This window comes from Embiotoca jacksoni, unplaced genomic scaffold, assembly GCF_022577435.1.
Source record: "Embiotoca jacksoni isolate LCO1_2020_lvr unplaced genomic scaffold, fEmbJac1.0.p SCAF_30, whole genome shotgun sequence".
NCBI classification, from domain to species: domain Eukaryota; kingdom Metazoa; phylum Chordata; class Actinopteri; family Embiotocidae; genus Embiotoca; species Embiotoca jacksoni.
The window spans coordinates 5,502,855-5,517,709 of record NW_027185382.1 but is presented as its reverse complement, the minus strand read 5'-3'; the positions used below and the strand labels follow the sequence as shown (position 1 = coordinate 5,517,709).

The 14,855-nt window shown below is 46.5% G+C and overlaps 2 protein-coding genes across 2 annotated transcripts in view; one reads left to right on the top strand and one right to left on the bottom strand.

The window, feature by feature from the left end:
- The first annotated feature begins 2,967 nt into the window (after window positions 1-2,967).
- LOC138207031 (pro-opiomelanocortin) lies at window positions 2,968-4,958 on the top strand. The gene is made up of 3 exons (XM_069164013.1): window positions 2,968-3,053; window positions 3,829-3,949; window positions 4,358-4,958. Exons 2-3 carry the CDS (start codon window positions 3,833-3,835, stop codon window positions 4,877-4,879), a joined length of 639 nt encoding a protein of 212 aa, XP_069020114.1. The 5' UTR covers window positions 2,968-3,053; window positions 3,829-3,832; the 3' UTR covers window positions 4,880-4,958.
- A 4,184-nt stretch (window positions 4,959-9,142) lies between these two features.
- The window catches only part of LOC138207028 (protein EFR3 homolog B-like), an 18,270-nt gene continuing 12,557 nt past the window's right edge, over window positions 9,143-14,855 (bottom strand). Inside the window, exons 20-23 of the mRNA XM_069164009.1 lie at window positions 9,803-9,894; window positions 9,680-9,728; window positions 9,450-9,556; window positions 9,143-9,350 (exon numbers count right to left, since the gene is read on the bottom strand). Coding sequence (XP_069020110.1) covers window positions 9,216-9,350; window positions 9,450-9,556; window positions 9,680-9,728; window positions 9,803-9,894 — 383 coding nt within the window. The 3' untranslated portion in view covers window positions 9,143-9,215. The remainder of the gene's footprint in view (window positions 9,351-9,449; window positions 9,557-9,679; window positions 9,729-9,802; window positions 9,895-14,855) is intronic.

The following is a 14,855-nucleotide window of genomic DNA, read 5'->3' as shown; positions in this document are numbered from 1 at the left end:
AGCAGAAAGAGAAAAGAACAGCATAAAGAGACAATCAGCTGTTGGTGAGGCCAGAAACATGCATCTCCAGAGATACCTGCAGGGAGAGGAGGGAAGCGCACTGCATCATGGGAGAATAACTATAATCTTTCTCAAAAAATAAAGTTTTAAAGGTTCTCCACAGGAGAGGGGCTTGAAAGCTGAAGGTCTTGGAGATAAGATGGAGTTTGGTCATTAAATAATCACAGGTTGATGACAGCAGTGCGTTCAAGAGGGATTCCACTGATTTTAACGGTTAAAGGTCTGTTTATCATTTTAAGAATACATTTTTGAGAGATGCTCATTGGTGGCTGTTTTTTAAGTTTGATGTGAAAAGTAGATCATCTACGAGGTTCAATCACCTCGGGATCGTCCAGGAGAGGGAGGTCTGGACTGACCTGCTCCACCTGCTGCCACCGAGACACGACCAGATCGGAGGAGGAGGATGGAAGGATGGTGGAAGAGTCAGTAGAAATGGGAAATTATCAGAATACTCTAAAAGAAAACAACAAATTTGAAAGGTTTTTGACAATTTGTGATGTTTTGGTGTAAAATGAGTTAAATATGTCCAGTAAGTGTCGGGAGGGGAAACAGCAGACAAAACCGTTCGTGGATTTTAGCTCGCGCTGCGTTTGGGCTTTAGATGTATAGATTTTATAAATCGTTTTTTGTCAAAGCTATTTCTGCAGCTGAACCGAAGCGTCGGTGCTCCAGCTCATTCAGACGGGGTAAAGTCATTTCTCTGAAAGGCTATTTTTTGTTTTTTTAATGGACCGATTGAGCAGCATCTGGAGGCAGGCAGGTAAACGTAAACCCATTAGACTGCTCTCAGCCTTGAACCTCCATTCAAGCCATTACACAAACACACTCACATGTTGAGGAGGAGGGAGGTAATGGCATGGCCAACTCAAAGCAAAGACGTTTCAACGACACACCATCAGGACAGGAAGCCATTTGTTCACCAGCTGCACTCATTCAATTCAGTCTCTCTGCGTTTCCAACAAATGTTTTGTCACGACTGCTTTGACATTCGTCTCGACTTCAAAACATGAATAAGAAAACTTAAAAGACATAGAGCCTTAAGGAGAGGTGGATGTAGAGCTCTAAAAAGGCCTTAAAGAGAGGTGAATGTAGAGCTCTAAAAAGGCCTTAAAGAGAGGTGGATGTAGACCTCTAAAAAGGCCTTAAAGAGAGGTGGATGTAGAGCTCTAAAAGGCCTTAAAGAGAGGTGGATGTAGAGCTCTAAAAAGACCTTAAAGAGAGGTGGATGTAGAGCTCTAAAAAGACCTTAAAGAGAGGTGTATGTAGAGCTCTAAAAAAGAGCCTTAAAGAGAGGTGGATGTAGAGCTCTAAAAAGACCTTAAAGAGAGGTGGATGTAGAGCTCTAAAAAGACCTTAAAGAGAGGTGTATGTAGAGCTCTAAAAGACCTTAAAGAGACGTGGATGTAGAGCTCTAAAAAGACCTTAAAGAGACGTGGATGTAGAGCTCTAAAAGACCTTAAAGAGACGTGGATGTAGAGCTCTAAAAGAACTTAAAGAGACGTGGATGTAGAGCTCTAAAAGACCTTAAAGAGAGGTGGATGTAGACCTCTAAAAGACCTTAAAGAGACGTGGATGTAGAGCTCTAAAAGAACTTAAAGAGACGTGGATGTAGAGCTCTAAAAAGACCTTAAAGAGAGGTGGATGTAGAGCTCTAAAAAGACCTTAAAGAGACGTGGATGTAGAGCTCTAAAAGACCTTAAAGAGAGGTGGATGTAGACCTCTAAAAGACCTTAAAGAGACGTGGATGTAGAGCTCTAAAAGACCTTAAAGAGAGGTGGATGTAGACCTCTAAAAGACCTTAAAGAGACGTGGATGTAGAGCTCTAAAAGACCTTAAAGAGAGGTGGATGTAGACCTCTAAAAGACCTTAAAGAGACATGGATGTAGAGCTCTAAAAAGAGGATGTAGAGCCTTACAGAGGTCGCTGGTGAACTTTGAAGTTTCTTGGACAAAACAGTATTATCAAGATTCCACTAGACATGGAGCTTTGTAGAAAAGTTCTAGAAGAGCTCTCCAGTGTGGACATCTGTAAGGAAGGTGTTTGTAAATGAGTCCTGCTTTCAGATCCTTCAGGTAAATTCACTTCATCTTCTGAAAAATGAGCGTCGCTCTCTCGCCCTTCCACCAATGGTCCGTTAAATGAAAGCATTAGTGACACCGACCACTCAACACAAAAGGGTCGCCCTGCAGCAGGTGTGTGGGTTGGTAACTGTACACCTGACCTGCAGGTTTGAATCCCGTCTGCCCTCCCATGACCACATGCCGCCTCGGTGTTAATCTGACCAACCGGCCATCTGACATTTAGCACACAACAGCAGCGCTGAGGCGCTAAATCAAGATTTATATGCCGCGCTGCTTCCGCTTTGGTACATTTATATGTTTGTTTGCATGTTGTTGTTTTTAGTTTTAGTTTAAAGGCGACGTGTTCCTCTTTTTACTTCTCATTGTTTGTTTGTTCGTCCAATTTGAGCCTGAAAACCTCTAAATAGTAAACAGACAAACTTTTTAGAAAATGCAAGTCGATCAATTCTCGGAGCAATGAAAACTGAGAATGAATGAAAAGTTAGGCTTGGAGGAAAGTGTGTGTGTGTGTGTGTGTGTGTGTGTGTGTGTGTGTGTGTGTGTGTGTGTGTGTGTGTGTGTGTGAGTGTGTGTGTGTGTGAGTGTGAGTGGGTGGGGAGGTGGGGGGATTTCATTGATTGTCCATTTTCATGCAGCAGTGTGTGTTTATGGGCATGAATGAATACTTGTGATGACGTTGTCAGTGGTGTGTGTGTGTGTGTGTGTGTGTGTGTGTGTGAGAGTGTGTGTGTGTGTGTGTGTGTGTGTGTGTGTATGTGTGTGTGTGTGTGTGTTTGTCCTTGGCGAACAGTATAAAAGTCGTCCGACCGCTGGAACCAACAGAAGAGGAGAGGAGCGACGAAAATCTACCAACGGCCGAACGACCAGAAAACAGCAGCAATAAGAGGAAAGAAGACGGAGACGGAAAGTGTGGTCAGAATCTCTATTCTTATTATATTTCAACTATAATATCTAATTTTAGAAATATTTTTTTTATTATGAATTATTGACAAAAGCATTAATTAATTATTAATTATATATTTGAATTATACCAACTACAAACTCTTTGCTTTTCTTTTTAAATTAACTGATGAATTTCCGATCATTAACAGTTTAAATATAAATCTGTGTAATTTGATGAGTTGTGACGAAGCTCTGGATGAAAACAAATAATTTGTGAAAACTTTGAGGAGTTGAGCAACATGTTGGAGACGCCAGTCAATATTAAATAATATTAATATAGATATAAATAAGAATAATTAACACATTATATCAACATATTGACGTATACAGCAGGGTTTGATTTTGAATTTAAAAAGTTTTTCTTTAATGTTTCAGGGCTTATTTGATCAACACGACGTCCTAAGTTTTATTAATTAACAATAATACTGAGTAATATACATAATGTAATACTGTTAAATACTTTACTGCTACCACTACAAATAATTTGTTGTAATTACAACTGTACGTACACTATACGTTTACTGTACTGTGCAGTGAGAACATTAAATACATTTTAAAAAACGATAAAATAAAAAGTACATATTTGTCAACTATAATCAGCTACTTGTTATTTATATTGTATTATATTTAATGTCAATAATGTTAAATAAATAACAAAAAAACTAAAAAGAGTTTGAGTCTACGTGTTTTGTTTTTTAATATTATACATTAAATCTATCTGTCCTTTTCTCTGATTGGTCGACAGGAGAATGTGTCCTGTGTGGCTTTTGGTGGCTGTGGTGGTTGTGGGCGGGGCCAAAGGAGCTGTCAGTCAGTGCTGGGAGCATCCGAGCTGCCAGGAGCTCAACTCTGAGAGCAGCATGATGGTAACGCAAACATACACAAACAAATATACGTAAACACACAAAATATATGCAAACATACACAAATATACGCAAAAAATAATAATAATACACAAATACATTCACGCAAACACATGCAACCATTGAAACAACACAAACATTTGGAAACATGTAAAATTACGCAAACATACTCGAACGTACGCAAACAAACACACAAACACGAGCAAATCTACGTAAATATTGGCAAACATGCACATTAAACTCCACGACTATTTCTTATCAATATATTTAGTATTTTTTTACGTTTACGTCTTCAGTATTTTATGTTTTCAGATCTTCGAGCGTTAATAAACAATAAAACACAACTTTCTGTTGTCGTGTCGTAATCATTTAAACGGTCCCTGAACTGTTCCTCCTCCTCTTCTCCTGCAGGAGTGCATCCAGCTCTGTCACTCTGACCTCACCGCTGAGACCCCCGTCATCCCCGGCACCGCCCATCTCCAACCTCCTCCTTCATCAGACCCCTCCTCCTCCTCCTCCTCCTCCTCCTCTCCTCAGGCCAAGCGCTCCTACTCCATGGAGCACTTCCGCTGGGGGAAGCCCGTCGGCCGGAAACGCCGCCCGGTCAAAGTCTACACCTCCACCGGCGTGGAGGAGGAGTCGGCCGAGGTTTTCCCCGGGGAGATGAGGAGGCGGGAGTTGGCCAACGAGCTGCTGGCAGCGGCGGAGGAGGAGGAGGAGGAGGAGGCAGGTCAGGAGGTGATGGAAGAGGCAGAGGAGGAGCAGCGGGAGAAGAAGGACGGCTCGTACAAGATGAAGCACTTCCGCTGGGGCGGGCCGCCGGCCAGCAAACGCTACGGCGGCTTCATGAAGAGCTGGGACGAGCGCAGCCAGCGGCCGCTGATGACGCTCTTCAAGAACGTCATCAACAAAACTGGGCAGCAGCAGAAGTGAGGAAGAGGAGGGAGCAAACTTTTTACAGCCAATCAGCAGGCAGTGAAGCTTGTGACCAATAAAAAGCTCTGAAACTGCAGTTGTCACATGATCTGAATGATGAGTGACAGGGGAGATGTTTTGATATTTATTGATTTATGTAAATAACTGTATTTATCATATGAAAACATAAAGAGGTGTTTGCAAGCAAAACAAAACACATGTTGCTACTGATCTGTTTGGAGCCCCGCAGCATCACTGATATCCTACCCACAATTCACCGCACACAAACGAACAATACAGGAAGCAGAAACCACCACCGAAGAAGAGCACCAAGAAAAGAAGCTGCATGTTACAGACACAAAGAGGAGGAGCTTCAGTTTGAGAGAGCCAATCACCTCGGAGGATCGATTCCAGACGTACTCTGCAGGTCCCCCTCACTTCCTGTTTCCTGTTTGACTCCTCCCTCCTAATAAAACACCGGGGAGGTGGAGTCCTAAAAGGGGGAGGAGCCACAGCAAATTAACAGAGCCAAACAAAACACACAATCATGTGATCAACAAATGATCAATGAAATCAAAGCTTTAGGTTTTATTAGTGTTTCAGTTTAACAGAAGCAGAACAGGAATCAATCACTGATCAATCACTGACCAATCACTGATCAATCACTGATCAATCACTGATCAATCAGTCTCTAATCCAAACCTAAAAATAAAATCCAACACGAAAAACATTTAACTAAATGAATCAAACAAAGACTCATGTTTTCAATCAATCCTCCTCTCCTCCTCGTCTCCTCTCCTACTTCCTTGTTTCCTTTCCTACATCTTTGATCTGTGTTGCTGTGCACGTTGCTGTGTGTTGCTGTGTGTTGTTGTGTGTTGCTGTGTGTTGTTGTGTGTTGCTGTGTGTTGTTGTGTGTTGTTGTGTGTTGCTGTGCGTTGTTGTGTGTTGTTGTGTGTTGTTGTGTGTTGCTGTGTGTTGTTGTGTGTTGTTGTGTGTTGCTGTGTGTTGTTGTGTGTTGTTGTGTGTTGTTGTGTGTTGTTGTGTGTTGCTGTGTGTTGCTGTGTGTTGTTGTGTGTTGTTGTGTGTTGCTGTGTGTTGCTGTGTGTTGCTGTGCACGTTGCTGTGTGTTGCTGTGTGTTGTTGTGTGTTGCTGTGTGTTGTTGTGTGTTGCTGTGTGTTGTTGTGTGTTGTTGTGTGTTGCTGTGCGTTGTTGTGTGTTGTTGTGTGTTGTTGTGTGTTGCTGTGTGTTGTTGTGTGTTGTTGTGTGTTGCTGTGTGTTGTTGTGTGTTGTTGTGTGTTGTTGTGTGTTGCTGTGCGTTGTTGTGCGTTGTTGTGTGTTGTTGTGTGTTGTTGTGTGTTGTTGTGTGTTGCTGTGTGTTGCTGTGCATTGCTGTGTGTTGCTGTGTGTTGTTGTGCGTTGTTGTGCGTTGCTGTGTGTTGTTGTGTGTTGCTGTGTGTTGTTGTGTGTTGCTGTGCGTTGCTGTGTGTTGTTGTGCGTTGCTGTGCGTTGTTGTGCGTTGTTGTGCGTTGCTGTGTGTTGCTGTGTGTTGTTGTGCGTTGTTGTGTGTTGCTGTGCGTTGTTGTGTGTTGCTGTGTGTTGTTGTGTGTTGCTGTGTGTTGTTGTGTGTTGCTGTGCGTTGTTGTGCGTTGTTGTGTGTTGCTGTGCGTTGTTGTGCGTTGTTGTGTGTTGCTGTGCGTTGCTGTGCGTTGTTGTGCGTTGCTGTGTGTTGTTGTGCGTTGCTGTGCGTTGCTGTGTGTTGTTGTGCGTTGTTGTGCGTTGCTGTGTGTTGTTGTGTGTTGCTGTGTGTTGTTGTGTGTTGCTGTGCGTTGCTGTGTGTTGTTGTGCGTTGCTGTGTGTTGTTGTGCGTTGTTGTGCGTTGTTGTGCGTTGCTGTGTGTTGCTGTGTGTTGTTGTGCGTTGTTGTGCGTTGCTGTGCGTTGCTGTGCGTTGTTGTGTGTTGCTGTGCGTTGTTGTGTGTTGCTGTGTGTTGTTGTGTGTTGCTGTGTGTTGTTGTGCGTTGCTGTGTGTTGCTGTGTGTTGTTGTGCGTTGTTGTGCGTTGCTGTGCGTTGCTGTGCGTTGTTGTGTGTTGCTGTGCGTTGTTGTGTGTTGTTGTGTGTTGCTGTGTGTTGTTGTGCGTTGTTGTGCGTTGCTGTGCGTTGTTGTGTGTTGCTGTGCGTTGTTGTGTGTTGCTGTGTGTTGTTGTGCGTTGTTGTGTGTTGTTGTGCGTTGCTGTGTGTTGTTGTGTGTTGTTGTGCGTTGTTGTGCGTTGCTGTGTGTTGCTGTGTGTTGTTGTGCGTTGCTGTGCGTTGCTGTGCGTTGTTGTGCGTTGTTGTGTGTTGTTGTGCGTTGTTGTGTGTTGTTGTGCGTTGCTGTGCGTTGTTGTGCGTTGCTGTGCGTTGTTGTGTGTTGTTGTGCGTTGTTGTGCGTTGCTGTGCGCTGTTGTGTGTTGCTGTGCGTTGCTGTGCGTTGTTGTGCGTTGCTGTGCGTTGCTGTGCGTTGTTGTGCGTTGTTGTGCGTTGCTGTGCGTTGCTGTGCGTTGTTGTGTGTTGTTGTGTGTTGCTGTGTGTTGCTGTGTGTTGCTGTGCGTTGTTGTGCGTTGCTGTGTGTTGCTGTGTGTTGTTGTGCGTTGTTGTGTGTTGCTGTGTGTTGTTGTGTGTTGTTGTATGTTGCTGTGCGTTGCTGTGCGTTGTTGTGCGTTGTTGTGCGTTGTTGTGTGTTGCTGTGCGTTGTTGTGCGTTGTTGTGCGTTGTTGTGCGTTGTTGTGCGTTGTTGTGCGTTGCTGTGCGTTGTTGTGCGTTGTTGTGCGTTGTTGTGCGTTGTTGTGTGTTGTTGTGTGTTGTTGTGCGTTGCTGTGCGTTGTTGTGCGTTGTTGTGCGTTGTTGTGCGTTGTTGTGCGTTGTTGTGCGTTGCTGTGCGTTGTTGTGTGTTGTTGTGTGTTGTTGTGTGTTGCTGTGTGTTGTTGTGCGTTGTTGTGCGTTGTTGTGCGTTGTTGTGTGTTGTTGTGCGTTGTTGTGTGTTGCTGTGTGTTGTTGTGCGTTGTTGTGTGTTGTTGTGCGTTGTTGTGTGTTGTTGTGCGTTGTTGTGCGTTGTTGTGCGTTGTTGTGCGTTGTTGTGCGTTGCTGTGTGTTGTTGTGTGTTGTTGTGTGTTGTTGTGTGTTGCTGTGTGTTGTTGTGTGTTGCTGTGTGTTGCTGTGTGTTGTTGTGCGTTGTTGTGCGTTGCTGTGCGTTGTTGTGTGTTGTTGTGTGTTGTTGTGCGTTGTTGTGCGTTGTTGTGTGTTGTTGTGTGTTGTTGTGCGTTGTTGTGTGTTGCTGTGCGTTGTTGTGTGTTGTTGTGCGTTGTTGTGCGTTGCTGTGTGTTGTTGTGTGTTGTTGTGCGTTGTTGTGCGTTGTTGTGCGTTGTTGTGTGTTGCTGTGTGTTGCTGTGTGTTGTTGTGTGTTGTTGTGTGTTGTTGTGCGTTGCTGTGCGTTGTTGTGCGTTGTTGTGCGTTGTTGTGCGTTGTTGTGCGTTGTTGTGCGTTGCTGTGTGTTGTTGTGTGTTGTTGTGTGTTGTTGTGTGTTGCTGTGTGTTGTTGTGCGTTGTTGTGCGTTGTTGTGCGTTGTTGTGTGTTGCTGTGTGTTGTTGTGTGTTGTTGTGTGTTGTTGTGTGTTGCTGTGTGTTGTTGTGTGTTGTTGTGCGTTGTTGTGCATTGCTGTGTGTTGTTGTGCGTTGTTGTGCGTTGCTGTGCGTTGTTGTGCGTTGTTGTGCGTTGTTGTGCGTTGCTGTGTGTTGCTGTGCGTTGTTGTGCGTTGTTGTGCGTTGTTGTGTGTTGTTGTGTGTTGCTGTGTGTTGTTGTGTGTTGTTGTGCATTGCTGTGCGTTGTTGTGCGTTGTTGTGCGTTGCTGTGCGTTGTTGTGCGTTGTTGTGCGTTGCTGTGCGTTGCTGTGCGTTGTTGTGCGTTGTTGTGCGTTGCTGTGCGTTGTTGTGCGTTGTTGTGCGTTGTTGTGTGTTGTTGTGCGTTGTTGTGCGTTGTTGTGCGTTGCTGTGCGTTGTTGTGCGTTGTTGTGTGTTGCTGTGTGTTGTTGTGCGTTGTTGTGCGTTGTTGTGCGTTGTTGTGTGTTGTTGTGCGTTGTTGTGCGTTGTTGTGCGTTGTTGTGCGTTGCTGTGCGTTGTTGTGCGTTGTTGTGCGTTGCTGTGCGTTGCTGTGCGTTGCTGTGCGTTGCTGTGCGTTGTTGTGCGTTGTTGTGTGTTGTTGTGCGTTGTTGTGTGTTGTTGTGCGTTGTTGTGCGTTGTTGTGTGTTGCTGTGTGTTGCTGTGTGTTGTTGTGCGTTGTTGTGCGTTGTTGTGTGTTGTTGTGTGTTGCTGTGTTGCCTCTAGTAGACACAGAGGTCGGGGAACTTCATCTCGTAGAGCGGTGTTGAGCGCGGCGGCGTCTGTCCGGACGGAGATGGAGGAGGACGGATGATGAGGTCGAACACCTGATCCAGTCTGGACTGAAGAGACAACGTCTGCAGATACAGAACACGTCATTGATCAACACACCTGTCAATCAAACATATCGATCAGGTGCAGCAGCGGCTGATTGGTCAGAGGACAGACGCTCTCACCCTCGCTCCGCAGTGAGCGGCGATTTCCTCAAAGGGCGCCGTCTGAAACCTCTCCACCACCTGCAGCCTCCTCCTCCTCTCCTCCTCCTCCACCGGCCCGCGGTCCTCTGACACACACAGGTCACATGACGTCAACGCAGACGGGTCACATGACGTCAGCACAGACGGGTCACATGTCCTAAATCTGCTTCACATCATTACAAACTATTGACGAGGAATCGATCGCCTACCAATAGCGTTCTTCAACGTCTCAAAGGTGATCTGCTCCGTGTGAGGTTTCTACAGAGAGACAGAGACACGATCAGAGACAGAGATGGACAGACAGACTGACAGACAGACAGACAGACAGGTACCTGTGGTGTATCAGGACAGTTCTGAGGGTCCATGTCCATCTGCAGAGACACAACGTCTCCGACGCTCTTCCTCTTCGTCAGACGATCTTCATCTAAAAAAACAACAGTGTTTCAACACAGATACAGCCTGGAAGTATTCATGTGTGTACCTGAGAGGTGAAGTGTACCTGAGAGGTGAAGTGTACCTGAGAGGTGAAGTGTACCTGAGAGGTGAAGTGTACCTGAAAGGTGAAGTGTACCTGAGAGGTGAGATGTACCTGAGAGGTGAGGTGTACCTGAGAGGTGAAGTGTACCTGAGAGGTGAAGTGTACCTGAGAGGTGAAGTGTACCTGAGAGGTGAAGTGTACCTGAGAGGTGAGATGTACCTGAGAGGTGAAGTGTACCTGAGAGGTGAAGTGTACCTGAGAGGTGAAGTGTACCTGAAAGGTGAAGTGTACCTGAGAGGTGAAGTGTACCTGAAAGGTGAAGTGTACCTGAGAGGTGAAGTGTACCTGAGAGGTGAGATGTACCTGAGAGGTGAAGTGTACCTGAGAGGTGAAGTGTACCTGAGAGGTGAAGTGTACCTGAGAGCTGAAGTGTACCTGAGAGGTGAAGTGTACCTGAGAGGTGAAGTGTACCTGAGAGGTGAGATGTACCTGAGAGGTGAAGTGTACCTGAGAGGTGAGATGTACCTGAGAGGTGAGATGTACCTGAGAGGTGAGATGTACCTGAGAGGTGAAGTGTACCTGAAAGGTGAAGTGTACCTGAGAGGTGAGATGTACCTGAGAGGTGAAGTGTACCTGAGAGGTGAAGTGTACCTGAGAGGTGAAGTGTACCTGAAAGGTGAAGTGTACCTGAGAGGTGAAGTGTACCTGAGAGGTGAAGTGTACCTGAGAGCTGAAGTGTACCTGAGAGGTGAAGTGTACCTGAGAGGTGAAGTGTACCTGAGAGGTGAGATGTACCTGAGAGGTGAAGTGTACCTGAGAGGTGAGATGTACCTGAGAGGTGAAGTGTACCTGAGAGGTGAAGTGTACCTGAGAGGTGAAGTGTACCTGAGAGGTGAGATGTACCTGAGAGGTGAAGTGTACCTGAGAGGTGAAGTGTACCTGAAAGGTGAAGTGTACCTGAGAGGTGAAGTGTACCTGAGAGCTGAAGTGTACCTGAGAGGTGAGATGTACCTGAGAGGTGAAGTGTACCTGAGAGGTGAAGTGTACCTGAGAGCTGAAGTGTACCTGAGAGGTGAAGTGTACCTGAGAGCTGAAGTGTACCTGAGAGGTGAGATGTACCTGAGAGGTGAAGTGTACCTGAGAGGTGAAGTGTACCTGAAAGGTGAAGTGTACCTGAGAGGTGAAGTGTACCTGAGAGGTGAGATGTACCTGAGAGGTGAAGTGTACCTGAGAGGTGAAGTGTACCTGAAAGGTGAAGTGTACCTGAGAGGTGAAGTGTACCTGAGAGGTGAGATGTACCTGAGAGGTGAAGTGTACCTGAAAGGTGAAGTGTACCTGAGAGGTGAAGTGTACCTGAGAGGTGAGATGTACCTGAGAGGTGAGATGTACCTGAGAGGTGAGATGTACCTGAGAGGTGAAGTGTACCTGAAAGGTGAAGTGTACCTGAGAGGTGAGATGTACCTGAGAGGTGAGGTGTACCTGAGAGGTGAAGTGTACCTGAGAGGTGAAGTGTACCTGAGAGGTGAAGTGTACCTGAAAGGTGAAGTGTACCTGAGAGGTGAAGTGTACCTGAGAGGTGAAGTGTACCTGAGAGGTGAGATGTACCTGAGAGGTGAAGTGTACCTGAGAGGTGAAGTGTACCTGAGAGCTGAAGTGTACCTGAGAGGTGAAGTGTACCTGAGAGGTGAAGTGTACCTGAGAGGTGAGATGTACCTGAGAGGTGAAGTGTACCTGAGAGGTGAAGTGTACCTGAGAGGTGAAGTGTACCTGAGAGGCGAAGTGTACCTGAGAGGTGAGATGTACCTGAGAGGTGAAGTGTACCTGAAAGGTGAAGTGTACCTGAGAGGTGAAGTGTACCTGAGAGGTGAGATGTACCTGAGAGGTGAGATGTACCTGAGAGGTGAGATGTACCTGAGAGGTGAAGTGTACCTGAAAGGTGAAGTGTACCTGAGAGGTGAGATGTACCTGAGAGGTGAAGTGTACCTGAGAGGTGAAGTGTACCTGAGAGGTGAAGTGTACCTGAAAGGTGAAGTGTACCTGAGAGGTGAAGTGTACCTGAGAGGTGAAGTGTACCTGAGAGGTGAAGTGTACCTGAGAGGTGAGATGTACCTGAGAGGTGAAGTGTACCTGAGAGGTGAAGTGTACCTGAGAGGTGAAGTGTACCTGAGAGCTGAAGTGTACCTGAGAGGTGAAGTGTACCTGAGAGGTGAAGTGTACCTGAGAGGTGAGATGTACCTGAGAGGTGAAGTGTACCTGAGAGGTGAGATGTACCTGAGAGGTGAAGTGTACCTGAGAGGTGAAGTGTACCTGAGAGGTGAAGTGTACCTGAGAGGTGAAGTGTACCTGAGAGGTGAGATGTACCTGAGAGGTGAAGTGTACCTGAGAGGTGAAGTGTACCTGAAAGGTGAAGTGTACCTGAGAGGTGAAGTGTACCTGAGAGCTGAAGTGTACCTGAGAGGTGAGATGTACCTGAGAGGTGAAGTGTACCTGAGAGGTGAAGTGTACCTGAGAGCTGAAGTGTACCTGAGAGGTGAAGTGTACCTGAGAGCTGAAGTGTACCTGAGAGGTGAGATGTACCTGAGAGGTGAAGTGTACCTGAGAGGTGAAGTGTACCTGAAAGGTGAAGTGTACCTGAGAGGTGAAGTGTACCTGAGAGGTGAGATGTACCTGAGAGGTGAAGTGTACCTGAGAGGTGAAGTGTACCTGAGAGGTGAAGTGTACCTGAAAGGTGAAGTGTACCTGAGAGGTGAGATGTACCTGAGAGGTGAGATGTACCTGAGAGGTGAAGTGTACCTGAGAGGTGAAGTGTACCTGAAAGGTGAGATGTACCTGAGAGGTGAGATGTACCTGAGAGGTGAGATGTACCTGAGAGGTGAGATGTACCTGAGAGGTGAAGTGTACCTGAAAGGTGAAGTGTACCTGAGAGGTGAGATGTACCTGAGAGGTGAGGTGTACCTGAGAGGTGAAGTGTACCTGAGAGGTGAAGTGTACCTGAGAGGTGAAGTGTACCTGAAAGGTGAAGTGTACCTGAGAGGTGAAGTGTACCTGAGAGGTGAGATGTACCTGAGAGGTGAGATGTACCTGAGAGGTGAGATGTACCTGAGAGGTGAAGTGTACCTGAAAGGTGAAGTGTACCTGAGAGGTGAAGTGTACCTGAGAGGTGAGATGTACCTGAGAGGTGAGATGTACCTGAGAGGTGAGATGTACCTGAGAGGTGAAGTGTACCTGAAAGGTGAAGTGTACCTGAGAGGTGAGATGTACCTGAGAGGTGAGGTGTACCTGAGAGGTGAAGTGTACCTGAGAGGTGAAGTGTACCTGAGAGGTGAAGTGTACCTGAAAGGTGAAGTGTACCTGAGAGGTGAAGTGTACCTGAGAGGTGAAGTGTACCTGAGAGGTGAGATGTACCTGAGAGGTGAAGTGTACCTGAGAGGTGAAGTGTACCTGAGAGCTGAAGTGTACCTGAGAGGTGAAGTGTACCTGAGAGGTGAAGTGTACCTGAGAGGTGAGATGTACCTGAGAGGTGAAGTGTACCTGAGAGGTGAGATGTACCTGAGAGGTGAAGTGTACCTGAGAGGTGAAGTGTACCTGAGAGGTGAAGTGTACCTGAGAGGTGAGATGTACCTGAGAGGTGAAGTGTACCTGAGAGGTGAAGTGTACCTGAAAGGTGAAGTGTACCTGAGAGGTGAAGTGTACCTGAGAGCTGAAGTGTACCTGAGAGGTGAGATGTACCTGAGAGGTGAAGTGTACCTGAGAGGTGAAGTGTACCTGAGAGGTGAAGTGTACCTGAGAGCTGAAGTGTACCTGAGAGGTGAAGTGTACCTGAGAGCTGAAGTGTACCTGAGAGGTGAGATGTACCTGAGAGGTGAAGTGTACCTGAGAGGTGAAGTGTACCTGAAAGGTGAAGTGTACCTGAGAGGTGAGATGTACCTGAGAGGTGAGGTGTACCTGAGAGGTGAAGTGTACCTGAGAGGTGAAGTGTACCTGAGAGGTGAAGTGTACCTGAGAGGTGAGATGTACCTGAGAGGTGAAGTGTACCTGAGAGGTGAAGTGTACCTGAAAGGTGAAGTGTACCTGAGAGGTGAAGTGTACCTGAGAGGTGAGATGTACCTGAGAGGTGAAGTGTACCTGAAAGGTGAAGTGTACCTGAGAGGTGAAGTGTACCTGAGAGGTGAGATGTACCTGAGAGGTGAGATGTACCTGAGAGGTGAGATGTACCTGAGAGGTGAAGTGTACCTGAAAGGTGAAGTGTACCTGAGAGGTGAGATGTACCTGAGAGGTGAGGTGTACCTGAGAGGTGAAGTGTACCTGAGAGGTGAAGTGTACCTGAGAGGTGAAGTGTACCTGAAAGGTGAAGTGTACCTGAGAGGTGAAGTGTACCTGAGAGGTGAAGTGTACCTGAGAGGTGAGATGTACCTGAGAGGTGAAGTGTACCTGAGAGGTGAAGTGTACCTGAGAGCTGAAGTGTACCTGAGAGGTGAAGTGTACCTGAGAGGTGAAGTGTACCTGAGAGGTGAGATGTACCTGAGAGGTGAAGTGTACCTGAGAGGTGAAGTGTACCTGAGAGGTGAAGTGTACCTGAGAGGCGAAGTGTACCTGAGAGGTGAGATGTACCTGAGAGGTGAAGTGTACCTGAAAGGTGAAGTGTACCTGAGAGGTGAAGTGTACCTGAGAGGTGAGATGTACCTGAGAGGTGAGATGTACCTGAGAGGTGAGATGTACCTGAGAGGTGAAGTGTACCTGAAAGGTGAAGTGTACCTGAGAGGTGAGATGTACCTGAGAGGTGAAGTGTACCTGAGAGGTGAAGTGTACCTGAGAGGTGAAGTGTACCTGAAAGGTGAAGTGTACCTGAGAGGTGAAGTGTACCTGAGAGGTGAAGTGTACCTGAGAGGTGAAGTGTACCTGAGAGG